Source organism: Malus domestica, chromosome 15 (genome assembly GCF_042453785.1).
Source record: "Malus domestica chromosome 15, GDT2T_hap1".
In the NCBI taxonomy this organism is placed as follows: domain Eukaryota; kingdom Viridiplantae; phylum Streptophyta; class Magnoliopsida; order Rosales; family Rosaceae; genus Malus; species Malus domestica.
This window is the reverse complement of record NC_091675.1, coordinates 39,278,737-39,297,131: the sequence shown is the minus strand read 5'-3', so window position 1 is coordinate 39,297,131 and position 18,395 is coordinate 39,278,737. Positions and strand designations below refer to the sequence as shown.

The 18,395-nt window shown below is 37.0% G+C and overlaps 1 protein-coding gene across 1 annotated transcript; it reads right to left on the bottom strand.

Moving 5' to 3' along the window:
• Positions 1-1,632: 1,632 nt before the first annotated feature.
• LOC139191912 (annexin D5-like) lies at positions 1,633-1,977 on the bottom strand. Its single transcript, XM_070812943.1, has one exon. It carries the CDS (start codon positions 1,975-1,977, stop codon positions 1,633-1,635), a length of 345 nt encoding a protein of 114 aa, XP_070669044.1.
• Positions 1,978-18,395: the final 16,418 nt, after the last annotated feature.

Sequence of the window (18,395 nt, the reverse complement as noted above, 5' to 3'; positions counted from 1 at the left end):
ATGAAGCTTTTGAAGCTAGAGCTTTTGTAAATGAAGCTTTTGAAGTTGGAGCTCTGTAAATGAAGCTTTTGAAGCTAGAGCTCTGTAAATGAAGCTTTTGAAGCTGATTAACATGAGTGATGCTCATGAATGTTTATGTTGATTGACATGAGTGATGTTCATGAATGTTGACATGAGTGGTACTTATGAATGTTGACATGAGTGGTGCTCATGAATGTTGACATGAGTGATGCTCATGAATATTTATGTATGATTGAATGAGTGATGCTCATGAATGTTTATGTATGATTGACATGAGTAATGCTCATGTATGATTTGGGAGTACTGGACGTACTTTTGATCACCTGGTTAGTGGTAATAGCAGTAGGTTGCCGAATAGTTTTGGAGTACTGGGCGTACTTTTGATCACTTGGTTGGTGGTAATAGCGGCAGGTTGCCGAATAATTGTGGAGTATTGCGTGTACTTTTGATCACCTGGTTGGTGGTAATAGCGGCAGGTTGTCGAATAATTGTGGAGTACTGGGCGTACTTTTGATCACCTGGTTGGAGCTATTTTGGGCTTATGGGCCTTCGCCCTCTACACAAATTCCAGCCCATTTATTTTGGGCTTTGCCGTTTTTTTTTTTTTTTTTTTTAACCCTCTGATGGGGTTTATACAGATGTTTGTGAAAGGTAAGAAAAATAAATTACATCATTCAAAACAAAGGTTTCAACACACAAGCTTCGACAGTTGAAGATCGTTGGTGCGTTGCTTTTGCTTTTGCTTTTGTTTTCTGCTTTGCTTTTTCTTTCGGCCTGGTTCCTGCTGGGACCTTGTAGTGGAATGGCAAACACCTTGGCATCATTAGATGTTTGAATTCCTTTATCATCGTGGTCGTCAGACTACTTTCCAGCTGTGTGTTTAAAGGACACTGTTTTACCTTCACTGTCTTTTGCTTTCTTTTTTGTGCAATAGGACGCAGCTGGAATCACGCTTCAAAAGCTCATGAACACTGTTAGGTTTCCACATGTTCCAAGGGTGAGGTAGGTTACCACTAGTACAGACTTTCTCCTTTCCCCATGCACCGCCATTGTGGGTCAAGCCTCAGACAAAGCACTGATCCCATTCTTTAACCTTGCGATTTCTTCTGCAATCTCATTTTTCTCATGCAACTGCAGACCATACCTATAGTAAGACGTCGCTAAAGCTTCCTCGTACTACAGCCCAACCTGCCTCGAGATCTTGGCGCAAACACCTGGCGTGCTCCCTTTAGCAATTGTATTCTCAAATTCGCACTCTTGGGCCTAAGCCAGCATCAGCCTCTCCATTATCCCAGCGCACTCCACAGACAAATCCACCGTCGTGGAACTCCCAATCGACGTCTTGGTCGCTACACTATAATACGCACCACTTGCTTGACGGTAGAGGGCTTCGAGGGTTTCTTTGCTGGCAGTTTTGATCGAGTCAACGTAGATGCAATAGGGGCCCTCTGAGAGCTTCGGGTCGTCAGGTAGTTACTATGAGATTCTAACGGAGAACGGAGCTCCGTTGATTCTAAGGTTTCTGGAAAGTTCAGGGACTGTGGACCCCACCAAGTGTGGATTGAAGGAGGCGTTCGTGGCCGTCATAAAATTGGAGTTTGGAAGTTGATGCTATGAAGTAAGCAGTTGGGAGAGGAGAGAGAGAAGGGGTTGGCTGTTGATCGTGAATCGGCCCGTGATCTGCAACACGCAGTTGAACCACTCTGAGGTTGAGATGGGGTTCTTGAAGTGGAGGATTTGAGATGGGGTTCTTGAGCAGATGACTTCGATGATTGCTCTGAGGTCCATGACGCCTTCTACGGTCAGTGTCTGGCGGATGATGGTGGCATCGCGGGTTAGGGGTTCGTGCATCCAGAGGAGTACAGCCTTCTTGGTGTTGCCGCTGAGCTCGGAGGAGAGGCTAATTGTGTCGTCTCTGGGGGATGTAAGCACCGGCGGTATAGTCACAGAGGCCATTGTTGTTCAGCAACCCAATTGAAGAAATTTTCACACCAAGTTTTTTTTTATTGTGGGATTAAATTGGAAAATACTGAGATATAATAAAGGGCTGATCCGCTAAAATGAAGGGATGTTAATTGAAAAGATTGAAAAGTTGGATTTTCTAGAAAAGTTTTGGGTTCTTGGTTTCTGCAGATTCACAACACAACTTTTCGTATCGATTCCCACAGACGGTGCCAAATGTTGATGCACAAAACTGGAGGACTTGGAACAACGTAAATCCGACCGTGAACCTGCAAGAAATGTAAATAACATAAGATGTATCGTGGTTCACCCCAAGGTTTGGGCTACGTCTACACTGATTATTGTATTTCTGAGAGGATTGTGAGAGAGAGAGTGAAGGAAATCTTTTGGGAAAACATGTTCATTTGAGCAACATCATATAGCATGCAATTAACAATTAAAGGCGGAATCATGCTTGTATGCACTCAAAAACAAAACATTACCATGAAATTCAAAGCCTAGTAGATTGGTGAACCAATAATCAACTCAAAACAAAGTGAGTTGAAATTAATACCTTTGTAGATTCCTCTTTGCATAAGCAAAGGCTAATCACCCAAAGAGATATGGGCCTTCATTCCTTGCTTCTTAGATCCATGGATTTGGATGGAAGAATAGGTTCTCCAAGTTCCCAAAATTGAGAACCTCTAAGTTTCTTCACCAAGGTTAGATTGTAGAAGAAATGAGTGACCTTGAAGTAGTAGGATTGCTAGATGTACCCTCCAAGGTGTTGGCCTCTTTAGAGAGAAAAATGGAGAGACAATTCTCACCAATTTTCCCCAAAATAAACCCTTTTAATCCTTAATGAATATTTGGCTATAAAGTCATTTATATAGTCACTTCTTTAAGTGACCTAAATAACCAAAACCCTAATTCATTCCATATGGCCGGCCATTTAGGGATTTTTGGGCTTTTGGGCTTTAATGAATCTTTATTCATTAAATTGTCATACAACTTAAGTTAATGGGCTTGACGTTCGAAGCCCATTGGGCCTTAAGGTCCAAAACTATCCCGAAGTCTTTAACGAACTTATTCGTTTGATTAATTAACATATTAATTAATCCTTGCCATAAATAAATGATTAAACCATTTAATCATTCTTACTCATTTCCGTTTAATCTCCAATCTCTACCTTTTATGGTGTGCGATCCATTAGGTTCCTTTTAGCGAGGTAGTGGGCGATTAAAACCATTTTACATCGATTGTGAATTGAAACTATTTTCAATTCTCCCTTTAGTGATTACACACGTTTAGGGCTTCCACAAACCATGAGTGACACCTAGCAGCATATCATGGTTATCCAAGCTAATCAGAAGAGGTTAGAGAACCTATTCAGTTCGAGATTACAAATGCAATACGGTCTTTCTCTAATCTAATACTCTTGACCACATTGTTTGGTTTGATAGTTTATTTTCTCATGTCTACTATCCAATGTGTGTCTTGTGCTTATATGATTACCTTGAATGTGATTCGGAACGCATTCCCTAATCTCATTCATACTCTGGCCAGAGATTCAAATCATATCAGAGAGTATTCTCCCTCAAACGGTTTGAAGGTTAGAGATCTCTTGTTACGTATTCACTTGTCTCCATAGATACGTGGCTTGACCCCAACAATGCCGTGGACACCCTCCTGATGGAGTGACTTTGACATAATCAAAGATCAAGGACTTAACCACAAGACAACTATGATGCCTCAGGTCAAATGACTACTTTGCATTATCCCAACCATGAGTTCTCATGTGACATGGAATATGAGAACTCTTCGTTGATCGCGTTCAGTGAACTCATTCTCTATTGAGCACCTACCGTACTTGTCTTGATGTCACACACACCAATGATTCGAGACTAATCACTCTCCCTGAGAGAAGACATAGTACGTACTGATCTTAACGGACTGTCAACGCCCAATTGGCAATCCTATGATCAGGAACGTTTAGGATGTGTCTACGAAAGAATGGTCTCATGAATTTAACTTCATTAGATTACATTCTCCCAATCACATATTCCTTGGACTTTATCATTTAAGCATATAACATTTATATGAGACGGCTCAAACAATAATCTTTGCCCTTTATATGTAAAACTAGATTAGTTTAACATGTGAAATGTCCGTAAAGTATCATCGCATGATTGGCTTTAGGGCACATTTCCAACAATCTCCCACTTGCACTAGAGCCAATCAGCTTGGCCATCTTGATGATACCTCTTCTGTAGTCATTTCATAAATGGCTGAATAGTAGGCCTAGACAGTGGATATCTATATGTGTTATCCATATAAGCAACCTTGAGAATAACGACGTCACCATTATACATGATTCTCAATCATGTGGTTCAGTCTCTCATTTGAGTTCGGATCTTGATGAGACCTTGATTCCCAGGCTTGAGCTATCGCCCCATTAGTGTCATACACTTTCTGGTTGGAATCGAATAGAGAGTTCATAAATGAACTTTCCGATCCAAACAACATTGTTGTAAACTTCTATATGGCAATATATCTTGCATTCATAATGGAACACACTAAAGTCATTACTTTAATGTTTCCATCCAAATATCTCTTTAGTCATAATAAAGAGATATTCGTTTATCTCTTCATTCATAATGAAGAAACATCCAATGATGGATTAGATTCATAATCTAATACATTTACGCTTCCATTACGTTACTTTGATTCTTCCTCGATCTTTGAGGAATTTATCCTTTAGTATTTCTTAAATACTTAAGGACTCACTTGACAGTTGCCATGGTTCTGATCCTGGGCTTGCACTGATATCGTCTTGTACCGTTCTAGGTACAACTCATATCAATGTTTTTCATACAATATGAAATACATAAATAACCTTTCTGCGTATGCATAAAGGATTCAATTTACGCATTATTTCTTTGGGAGTCAAAGGGTACGTTCCCTTTGAGAAGGGCAACTTGCTAGTCTCACTAGAATCGTCCTTCTTATTGAAGTTTATCATCATATGAGAAACTTCCTAGCATCCATTGTCTATTATTAGGGATTGATATAATCCAATTATATCATGAAATATATCATTATAGATTTCCATCCCATGTATATAGACTATATCTCCCATATACATTCTATCTTCATATAATGTATTAAAGTCATAACTTTAACGAAGAAGTATTCATTTCATTTCCAAAATTAATATATCATATATATTTAAATTTTTAGGAACATGATTAACTCCCACTAATCTTTTGTAAAACTAGTAAACAAAAGATTCATTTACATCTTTATGAGAAATCAAACGATTTGATCCTTTTCTCATAAAATGCAAATAGCTCCCACTTGCTTGCTAAAATCCATGATGGATGGATCTCTACAACTTACATGTCTTGTGATTTATAGTTTTAGACATATATTATCAAGACTATCTTAATAATGGTTTCGGAAACCCATATTATGTCAAAACATTGAATCACCATTTACCATTTTCTTGAGTATATATCGTATATGCACTCAATGTAGTCATAAAGTTCAAAACCATTCAACTGAGACGGTTTATAAATCCTTATCGACTACCTTGGAGCTTGTGGTATAGGAACTAGGTTGTTATATTTGTTGATTACTATCTTGTCTCTCAAAGAACCCATTCTTCGAGTTCTATCTCTCGTTCATTTGCTTTTAGGCAAATCACATTGTAGAATTACAATGAACTACCCAACAAAACAACATTTGTTAGTTGGTTTATAGAAGCGATATCCAAAAGTTATTTTAAGGATATCCTACAAGATTGTTATCTAACAAATATTGCTTGTTAGCACACAACCCCAAATCTTTAACATGCTTAAGATTTGTCTTTCTTTCCAACTACATCTTATGGAGTCATGAAAATATTGGAAGATCTTCTCATTGACAATCATATTGTTTTTAGAAGTACATATCCTATATATGGGTAATAGATAACATCTAACGAACTAAAACTTATTCGAGTTCGTTCTTCTCCTAATGGAGAAATACATTATCTTATGATGCTTATTTCCTTGATATCTTTCAAGGAAACTGTTCTAAAGTGTTACCTTATCTTGGATCAAATCTAAGGAGGTAAATACTTTAGACGTCTTACTCATCAACTTACATTTCTTGAATTCTTTGAAACATTTTGCAAAGTATTCGGACTTGTGTTTATTCAAAATAAACTATAGTCCAACCGAGAGTGATCTTCGGTGAATGTTATCCAACATGAGTAATATTATGTTTGTGGACAAGTGCCACTAACATTTAAGTGAATTAACCTCAACAACTTTGTGATTCTTTCTTCTTTCCAAAAGAATAAAGATTCGAACATTTCGCCTCCATACAATTTTAACAAGAAGGTATTGGATCCGGATCTAACGATCCAAAGCGTCCATTTATGACCAACTCGTAATTTATGTTTTAGAGGTATCACAACTTTAGTTGGGATTAGTCACTACCTTGCAACCTTTGGGGTTTTAAGCATCATTATTTTCTAAACAGTTAACACTACCATATTATCTCTACTATAGAGATAATTAATTAGATTACCATAATCTAATCATTGATTAATAAAGAACATTGTTTTGTCAAACAAAACATTTATCCATTTCACATAGTGACGGAATTTAGTTCCTTAAAATTGGAATATAAAGACAATCTATGTTTTTCCAATTTCTTTGGTAGTTCATATGAGGAAGTAAGTACCATCTGCTTTCGCAGAGATCTATATTTGATTCACGTTTCCGAATGTGAAGCACCTTTTCTTCACTCATATATCTTCTACTTCTTATTAGTCACACTTTTACAACGATTGTAAAACATAGTTACTAATACGGAATCATGCATTCAAGTAGAAGAACCAACTGTTTTGAACTATTCAAGAACAATTTACAACACCTTCGAAAGGTGTGTTCTTGACACTTGCAAGACATTTCTTGCAAATACCCCTTCCAATATCCATCCTTTCATAAAGAAAGTTTGTTCCCTTGGAGTTATTTATCTTCTTTATTTGACTTTCACCTTTGACTACATTAGTCATGGTCCCTAAACTCCCACTATCTCTCTTGAAACCTTTTTCAATTGTGTTATACACATCAAACAATTTTGGAGAGCATGTGGTTTATTGTTCACTACATAGTTTACAATAAACTTAGTGAACCATTAGGATAGGGACACAAAGGTGAAGTCCTTGCCTAGTTTCCGTCTCATTAAGTGGTTTTATCACTTCAACACTTAATGATTCAAAATCATTATAAATCCATGTTAATGGACTATTTTTGTCAACCAACCATTATGTTCTAAACATAATTACAAACTTTAAAGAGTTGTACAAGGCAACTCTTATTTCTTCACACAACAAATTGTAAGTGAAGAATCATGGCACATAAAGTGTCCATGCCTTTGTGCTTTCTTCTCAAGTTCCTTGTTCATGTAACAAAGAAACAAGCACTAAGTGTTTGCATTGACTAAGGGTTGTTCAAAGCAACTCCTATTTCTTCATACAACAATTTGTAATTGAAGAATTATGACATTAAAAGTGTTGTCCTCTTTATGATAGACCTTTTCTAACATATTCTTCTAATGATACATTATCAATAGGAAGATTGTGAGGATGAGACTACTTTGGTACTTTTACAAGCCATTAAAGACAATCTATGGTTTTGTAGTACCAAGTCCGTAAACTAAACGTTCGGCTTTTATTTGTCAAGTGTTGGATAGCGTTTGCAAATATATTGGTAATCAAATACATAACGAATATAAATTGATTGATTTTAAGCCATTTGATTCAGGGTCTTTAAATCAAATAGCACCACCCACTATTTTTGGCAAATTCCATATCCCTCATTGGAATTCGAGAGTTTTGGATGAAACTCCTAGTAGGTTATGGGAGGCTCACTATTACCAAGCCCACCTCACGATGATACGATATCGGCTAGCATTAATAATAATGAGAGAGTACGCTTACTCATTTGCAACTAATGCAAGTACCCATCTTATTTGGCCTCTAGAGAATGTAACCTCACAATGATATGATATTGGTTCCATTGCACTTAGTTAAGTCATTCCCACCATGCTTAGTTCATGAAGGGGTTCAAGAATAGCCTCACAATGATATGATATTGGCCATCCTCGTTGCCTACACTCACCTCATCATATGTGTATGGATTCCTCCTGAGTATAAGCATGCACTTTGTACTCCCCCATGATAGGGTGAAGCCGGTGTACAAGTCATAAACGATTGGATCCCACCACGGTGGAAGGCCACGAAGAGATATTCTAAACATCTCTCGCTTATCAACTTAATATTGATTTGGTTGAGGGTTTTAGGTCTCATCACATATAAATATTCATTTTAATCTCTATTAAAACAATTTTGGTCCTCTTACAACTATTAGTCCATCTCATTGTTTTAGTTGTACATAATACTCCCACTATGCTTATAAAACGATTTTTAAAGTAAGAGTATATGATACTACTAACATAAACTTTGCATTCATTTGATGGATATAGTTGCCTTAGGGCCTTAGGATGATTATGAACCTTTGTTTAGATTCAACACGAGCCTTGTGTTGAATCTCGGTCTAGGAATGAAGATTGATTTTAGTTACGCGTTTAATCACATTAAGCCGTGTTGTCTTATGGGCGTTGGACCCAACTACTTCATTTTCATGCATATCAAATAAAGCAAGAAAGAAGTACTTCAAAGTAAAGGTGAGCTTATGCTCATTACAACATTTGCATTTAACAAATTACTTTAAAGTAAAGAAGAGCTTAAGCCCTTTTACAACATTTGATCAAATCAAATTACAACCAAAATCTAATCTACACATTCCCATGGTTCAAACAAATTTGAAACGCCTTTCACATAGCTCAATTATATTAGGCTTAGGTTCATAATCACCCTTTAATTAATTAACACTTTAACTAATTAATTGAATGCAACATTTTCATTTGGTTTTTGTATCCATAAAATTGATTTAAATGGAGCTAAACAAAATGAAAATCCAATTCTCATTTAAAGAGACAAAACAATTTTGTTCTCATCCTATTTGGGCCATCATGGAATTAACCTCAACTTTTGGGCCATATTGCAATAACAAAAACTTTTGGGGTCACTTTGTACAATACACAAAAGTCACAACTTCATGTAAATACAACTAGAACACAAACTTTTAATAATGCAAACACTTCATTAAAGGAACAAAACAATTTGTCCTTTAGCGTTTTTGGACCTAAACGTAAAAACGTAAACTTTTGGGCCAAAGTGCAAATACACAAAAGTATCAAAACTTTATGTAATTGCATAAAAGCCCCAAAAGTACTCCCTTTGAGGGAGTGGCCGGTTTTGGGGAGAGGATAAGAGTGATGTGTGTGTTGATTTGTGAGTTTTGTCAAAAACAATCAAGTGGTGTAAGATAAGAACTTCTTATCACCATTATTTCTATCACCTTTCATAAAAATAATATAAGTTTTGATGATAGATTTTTCTATTGCCATTTAATCAAATATTTAACACTTTAGATACATGATAAATCATTTGAAAAACATATCACATAAACTTTATGTAATAATTCAAAACTTTGAATCAAAACACCAAACCTTTTTGTTCTTGGCAAGAACATCAAGAACAATGAAGAACATTCATGAAAAACCTAAATTTTTCCATGACTTTTTTCACCCAAAAACATTCCAAAACCATTCTTACTTAAGGGAAATAACATCTAACCAAACTAGGGTACTTAGGGGTTCCAAAGAACACATTAAAACACTTTTAACAAGTCAAACAAGAACCCAAAAATCCACCCTTTGGATTTGGCCGAATTTTCCCAAAAGCATGGCACCAAATTTTAGCTCCAATATTCGTGCTCATATGAACAACATCTACAACATTTGAGATGGCAAATTTTCCAACAAAATTTACATTCAAAGAAGCAAGAATAAAGCTTGTAACAATTACAACTTTTAAATCACAAACTTATGAACTACAAAACCCAAAAGGATTCACCAACTACTAGACCTAGGCTCTGATACCACTTGAAGGAAATCTTTTGGGAAAACATGTTCATTTGAGCAACATCATATAGCATGCAATTAACAATTAAAGGCAGAATCATGCTTGTATGCACTCAAAAACAAAACATTACCATGAAATTCAAAGCCTAGTAGATTGGTGAACCAATAATCAACTCAAAACAAAGTGAGTTGAAATTAATACCTTTGTAGATTCCTCTTTGCATAAGCAAAGGCTAATCACCCAAAGAGATAGGGGCCTTCATTCCTTGCTTCTTAGATCCATGGATTTGGATGGAAGAATAGGTTCTCCAAGTTCCCAAAATTGAGAACCTCTAAGTTTCTTCACCAAGGTTAGATTGTAGAAGAAATGAGTGACCTTGAAGTAGTAGGATTGCTAGATGTACCCTCCAAGGTGTTGGCCTCTTTAGAGAGAAAAATGGAGAGACAATTCTCACCAATTTTCCCCAAAATAAACCCTTTTAATCCTTAATGAATATTTGGCTATAAAGTCATTTATATAGTCACTTCTTTAAGTGACCTAAATAACCAAAACCCTAATTCATTCCATATGGCCGGCCATTTAGGGATTTTTGGGCTTTTGGGCTTTAATGAATCTTTATTCATTAAATTGTCATACAACTTAAGTTAATGGGCTTGACGTTCGAAGCCCATTGGGCCTTAAGGTCCAAAACTATCCCGAAGTCTTTAACGAACTTATTCGTTTAATTAATTAACATATTAATTAATCCTTGCCATAAATAAATGATTAAACCATTTAATCATTCTTACTCATTTCCGTTTAATCTCCAATCTCTACCTTTTATGGTGTGCGATCCATTAGGTTCCTTTTAGCGAGGTAGTGGGCGATTAAAACCATTTTACATCGATTGTGAATTGAAACTATTTTCAATTCTCCCTTTAGTGATTACACACGTTTAGGGCTTCCACAAACCATGAGTGACACCTAGCAGCATATCATGGTTATCCAAGCTAATCAGAAGAGGTTAGAGAACCTATTCAGTTCGAGATTACAAATGCAATACGGTCTTTCTCTAATCTAATACTCTTGACCACATTGTTTGGTTTGATAGTTTATTTTCTCATGTCTACTATCCAATGTGTGTCTTGTGCTTATATGATTACCTTGAATGTGATTCGGAACGCATTCCCTAATCTCATTCATACTCTGGCCAGAGATTCAAATCATATCAGAGAGTATTCTCCCTCAAACGGTTTGAAGGTTAGAGATCCCTTGTTGCGTATTCACTTGTCTCCATAGATAAGTGGCTTGACCCCAACGATGCCGTGGACACCCTCCTGATGGAGTGACTTTGACATAATCAAAGATCAAGGACTTAACCACAAGACAACTATGATGCCTCAGGTCAAAGGACTACTTTGCATTATCCCAACCATGAGTTCTCATGTGACATGGAATATGAGAACTCTTCGTTGATCGCGTTCAGTGAACTCATTCTCTATTGAGCACCTACCGTACTTGTCTTGATGTCACACACACCAATGATTCGAGACTAATCACTCTCCCTGAGAGAAGACATAGTACGTACTGATCTTAACGGACTGTCAACGCCTAATTGGCAATCCTATGATCAGGAACGTTTAGGATGTGTCTACGAAAGAATGGTCTCATGAATCTAACTTCATTAGATTACATTCTCCCAATCACATATTCCTTGGACTTTATCGTTTAAGCATATAACATTTATATGAGACGGCTCAAACAATAATCTTTGCCCTTTATATGTAAAACTAGATTAGTTTAACATGTGAAATGTCCGTAAAGTATCATCACATGATTGGCTTTAGGGCACATTTCCAACAGAGAGTGTGAGAGCCTCTGTAATGAAAGTGAGGCTCTGAGAGCGGTGAGAAGGCTTAAGAAATGGCCTCCTCTAATTATGAGGGTGAGGAGTCCTTTTATAGAATAAGGGCTCCTCACTTATTACATATTTGCCCCTTCCTTTATTACATAATTACATTTAAGTCTCCTGAGTATTTAGACGAGATCTATATGCGGAGGCCCTAAGTGAAGGAAATTTTGTGAAAAACATGTTCATTTGAGCACCATTTATGGCAAGCAATTAACAATTAATGGCGGAATCATGCTTATATGCACTCAAAAACAAAACATTACCCATGAAATTCAAAGCCTAGTAGAAGGGTGAGCCAAGACTCAACTCAAAACAAAGTGAGTTGAGAAACTTTATACCTTTGTTGATTCCTCTTTGCATAAGCAAAGGCTAATCACCCAAGCAGAGGGCCTTCATTCTTGTTTCTTAGCTCCATGGATTTCTTGGATGAGGATGGTTGAAAGGATTCTCCAAGTTCCCAAAGTTGAGAACCTCTAAGTCTCCACACCAAGGTAAGACTTAAAGAAAAGATGAGTGACCTAGAGGAAGTAAGATTGCTACTAAAATCCTCTAGGGTGGTCGGCCTCTTAGAGAGAAAAATGGAGCTTGTGTTCTCATCTTTTCTCTAAAAGAAACCCTAAGGATGAAATGGCTATAAAGTTGCCTTTATACCACCTCACAATGGAGTGGCAAACTTGCAATTAAGCAAAGTTCACTACCCCTCTCTATATGGCCAGTTTTCCTAAGCCTTTGGGCTGTTTAGGGCTTCTTGAATTTTGTTTGTTAAGTTGTCATACAACTTAAGCTAATGGGCTTGATGATTCAAAGCCCTATTTGGGCTTTAAGGCCCAAAACTAACTCAAGGTTTAAAACGAACTTATTCGTTTGATTAATTAACATATTAATTAATTCTTGCCATAACCAATTAAACCATTTAATTGTCCTTACTCATCTCCGTTGTTTCTTCAATCTCTACCTTACACGGTATACGATCCATTAGGCTCCTTTTAGTGAGGCAGTGGGCGATTAAAACTCTTTCAAATAGATTGTCAATTGAAACTTACTTTCAATTCTCCCTTTAGTGATTATACACGTTTAAGGCTCCATAAACCATGAGTGACACCTAGCAGTATGTCATGGTTACCCAAGCTAATCAGAAGAGGTGGAGAACATATTTAGTTTAGGATTACAATGGAATACGGTCATTCTCTAATACAATACTCTTGACCACATTGTTTGGTTTGATAGTTTATTCATGTCTACTATCCAATATGATTCTCTTACTTATATGATTACCTTGAATGTGATTTGGAACGACTTCTTAAATCTTATTCATAAAACGACTTCTTAAATCTTATTCATACTCTGGTAAGAGATTCTTAATCATGTCATAGAGTATTCTCCCTCAAACAGTTTAAAAGTTAGAGATCCCTTGTTGCGCATTCACTTGCCTCCATGGCTAAGTGGCTTAACCCCAACTATGCCGTGGACACCCTCTGACGGAGTGACTTTGACATAGTTAAAGATCAAGAACCTAACCACAAGACAACTATGATGCCTCAGGTCAAAGGACTACTTTGTATTATCCCAACCATGAGTTCTCATGTGACATGAGTATGAGAACTCATCGTTGATCGTGTTCAGTGGACTCATTCTCTATTGAGCACCTACATGCTTGTCTTGGTGTCAATCACACCAATAACTCGAGACCAGTCACTCTCATCGAAAGAAGACATAGCACGTACTGATCTTAACGGACTGTCAATGCCCAATTGGCAATCCTATGATCAGGAACGTTTAGGATATATATACGAAAGAGAATGGTCTCATGAATCTAACTTGTTTAAATTACATTCTCCTAATTACATATTCCTTGGACTTATCGTTTAAGCATATAACATTTATATGAGACGGCTTAAAACAATAATCTTTGCCCTTTATATTAAACTAGATTAGTTTAACATGTGAAATGTCCGTAAAGTATCATCATATGATTGGTTTTAGGGCACATTTCCAACAATCTCCCACTTGCACTAGAGCCAATCAGCTTGGTCATCATTGATGATACCTCTTCTGTAGTCATTTCAAAAATGGCTGAGTAGTAGGCCTAGACAATGGATATCTAGATGTTATCCATAGAAGCAACCTTGAGAATAACGACGTCACCATTATACATGATTCTTAATCATGTGGTTTAGTCTCTCATTTAAGTTCGGATCATGATGAGACCTTGATTCCCTGGCTTGAGCTATCGCCCCATTAGTGTCGTAGTATCAGTACACTAAAGACACTTTTTGGTTGGAACCGAATAGAGAGTTCATGAATGAACTTTCTCATCCAAACAACATTTTTGTAAGCTTCTATATGGCAATATATTTTGCATTCACAATGGAACACACTAAAGTCATTACTTTTAATGTTTCTATCCAAATATCTCTTTAGTCATAATAAAGAGATATCTGATTATCTCTTCATTCATAATGAAGAAACATCGAATGATGGATTAGATTCATAATCTAATACATTTACGCTTCCATTACGTTACTCTAATTCTTCCTCATTCTTGAGGAATCCATCCTTTATTATTTCTCAAATACTTAAGGATTCATTTGAGAGTTGCCATGGTTCTGATCCTGGGCTTGCATTGATATCGTCTTGTACCGATCTTGGTACAACTCATATCAACATTTTTCATACAATATGAAATGCATAAATCGCCTTTTTACGTATACATGAAGGATTCTATTTACGCATTATTTCTTTGGGAGTCAAAGGGTGTTGGAAATGTGCCCTAAAACCAATCATATGATGATACTTTACGGATATTTCACATGTTTAACTAATCTAGTTTAATATCAAGGGCAAAGATTATTGTTTTAAGCCGTCTCATATAAATGTTATATGCTTAAACGATAAGTCCAAGGAATATGTAATTAGGAGAATGTAATTTAAACAAGTTAGATTTATGAGACCATTCTCTTTCGAATACATATCCTAAACGTTCCTGATCATATGATTGCCAATTGGGCATTGACAGTTCGTTAAGATCAGTACGTGCTGTGTCTTCTCTCATGGAGAGTGACTGGTCTCGAGTCATTGGTGTAATTGACACCAAGACAAGCATGTAAGTGCTCAATAACGAATGAGTCCACTGAACACGATCAACGAGGAGTTCTCATACTCATGTCACATGAGAACTCATGGTTGGGATACTGCAAAGTAGTCCTTTGACCTGAAGCATCATAGTTGTCTTGTGGTTAAGCCCTTGATCTTTGACTATGTCAAAGTCACTTCATTCGAGGGTGTCCACGTCATAGTTGGGGTTAAGCCACTTAGCCATGGAGGCAAGTGAATGCGCAACAAGGGATCTCTAACCTTTAAACCGTTTGAGGGAGAATACTCTATGATATGATTAAGAATCTCTGGCCAGAGTATGAATAAGATTTAGTAAGTCATTCCAAATCACATTCAAAGTAATCATATAAGTAAATGAATCACATTGGATAGTAGACATGAATAAACTATCAAACCAAACAATGTGGTCAAGAGTATTGTATTAGAGAAAGACCGTATTGCATTGTAATCCTAAACTGAATAGGTTCTCCACCTCTTCTGATTAGCTTGGGTAACCATGACATACTGTTAGGTGTCACTCATGGTTTGTGGAAGCCCTAAACGTGTATAATCACTAAAGGGAGAATTGAAAGTAAGTTTCAATTCACAATCGATTTGAAAGAGTTCTAATCGCCCACTGCCTCGCTAAAATGAACCTAATGGATCGTACACCGTGTAAGGTAAAGATTGAAGAAACAACGGAGATGAGTAAGGATAATTAAATGGTTTAATTATTTATGGCAAGGATTAATTAATATGTTAATTAATCAAATGAATAAAGTTCGTTAAAGGCCTCGGGTTAGTTTTGGGCCTCAAGGCCCAATGGGCTTCGAACGTCAAGCCCATTGACTTAAGTTGTATGACAACTTAATGACTAAATATTCACAAAGGCCCAAATAGCCCAATAACACCCTATGGCCAGCCATATTGATAAAGGAGTGGGTTTTGGACTTATTACAAGTTTGCCACTCTAATGAAGATAGGTATAAACATGACTTTATAGCCTTTTCTTCATTAGGGTTCCTTTTGGGAGAAAAGATGAGAACAAAAGCTCTCTTTGCTCATATGATTAGGGTTCTCTTACTTATATGATTACCTTGAATGTGATTTGGAACGATTTCCTAAATCTTATTCATAGAACAACTTCCTAAATCTTATTCATACTCTGGTCAGAGATTCTTAATCATATCATAGAGTATTCTCCCTCAAACAGTTTGAAGGTTAGAGATCCCTTGTTGCACATTCACTTGCCTCCATGGCTAAGTGGCTTAACCTCAACTATGCCGTGGACACCCTCTGACGGAGTGACTTTGACATAGTCAAAGATCAAGGACCTAACCACAAGACAACTATGATGCCTCAGGTCAAAGGACTACTTTGCATTATCCCAACTATGAGTTCTCATGTGACATGAGTATGAGAACTCCTCGTTGATCGTGTTCAGTGGACTCATTCTCTATTAAGCACCTACATGCTTATCTTGGTGTCAATCACACCAATAACTCGAGACCAGTCACTTTCCCTGAAAGAAGACACAGCACGTACTGATCTTAACGGACTGGCAATGCCTAACTAGCAATCCTATGATCAGGAACGTTTAGGATATGTATACGAAAGAGAATGGTCTCATGAATCTAACTTCTTTAAATTACATTCTCTTAATTACATATTCCTTGGACTTATCGTTTAAGCATATAACATTTATATGAGACGGCTTAAAACAATAATCTTTGCCCTTGATATTACACTATATTAGTTTAATATGTGAAATGTCCGTAAAGTATCATCATACGATTGGTTTTAGGGCACATTTCCGACACTAAGTATGGTACAAACAAGTGTAAAACCCAACTTAAAACTAAATGGACTTAATCCATTTTGAACATAAGGCCTAAACCAATTAAATGGCTTAGGTCCAATTTGAAATGGTTTAAAGGTTGGGCTAGCCCAACATATTCTTTTTTTTTTTCCTTCTTCTTCCTCCTTGCGAAAATCTGCACTTTTGCAGTTTGGAACGGAAGACTTCTAGAGCTCATTTCAAGCTAGATTCTCAACCAAAATCCATGATTCAAAAGCCTAAGTAAAGTTAGGAATGCAGGGAATAGATCTATACCCATTTGGGGTCGTGACATAGACAAGGTTCGCCAGAAAAGTGGTCTAAAAGTGGCCACATGGTCACGGGTCCAAGAATTCTAGAAAACTGGAATTTTTTCCTAACTTTCCTAGCCAGTTTCTAGTTCGATACTAAACCAAACTTGATGATTCAAAAGCCATTTTGAAGTTAGAAATGTGGAGAAGAGAATCATACCCTTAAGAGACCCAACGGAGAACCGAAGTTGGTTGGAAATTTGGTCTGAAAATGGTCAAACAACCACTGTTCTCTTTCCACAAATTTGGGGAAATTCTTCCCTGAGATGAAATCTGTATTAAAACACCCACAACCCTTCTATTTAAGATTAAAAACATCACTAGGAGTTCAACGTGAGAAGGATTTATTTCAAACTTACCTTGGTCGAAAGGTTCGAGATTCCAACGAAGTTACCATATGAAAACTACACAATTCCAAAGGGTGAGAAAGGGTGAGTATGGGGTGTGAGGAAGAAAGGGAGAAATTTTGATAGTTGCAGTAGGTGCAAAAATGTATGGGCGTGTGTGTGATGTCGGGGACGAGATCACCGAAAGGAGGAGAGGTGTGGGATAGTGTGAGGGAGAAAAGGAATTTTTTTGGAATGAGGGGGGAAAAGCACGGGTAGAGGGAGTAATAAGGCCCTTAATTGGGCCATTGAGTTAAGGCCCTAAATATGGGTCCAAAGAAGAAATAATCGACCCGAAAAATAGAATTACTCCTATACTCGTTATTAATTCATGTCGACGTGCTCGTGACGTCGAGCACCATTTAATTTCGCGAGCGAGGGAATAATTTAAAACTATATATGTCCATCCACGTCACTAAATCACGAGGGCATTATTGTCATTTTACAAGCTTGGTGATAAAATATATACCTTGATTTAGGACGGGCTGTAACAAACTCACTAATAGCCCTGGTCTTATTAGGCAAGCAAAATCTGGATATCTCTCTCGCTTGCATAAAGATTGTTCACAGAAAGAATTGAGTAATGGAAATTGGAGAAAGTATACAATATCACTTTGCTTCAAAAGTTTGAGAATTTCACCGACACGCATCGGCTTGATGACAAGTAAGTTAATCAAAGATCAGAGGGAGGGGGAGCGTGTAAGAATATACTACATTAGCCATATGAGCAAAATATTCTTATTTCTCTTAGACCACCTATTCATATCATGAATTAGTATTAGAGAAATTCGAATGAAGATAGTCAATCAAAGACTTGTGGTCATCCAAGGGAGACTGTTGTAAAGGTGGATGGCACTATGGACTTTTATGCATA

Bases quoted from the DNA above. Each gene is read 5' to 3' on its own strand.
- LOC139191912 (XM_070812943.1), bottom strand. From the start codon at position 1,977: ATGGCCTCTGTGACTATACCGCCGGTGCTTACATCCCCCAGAGACGAC.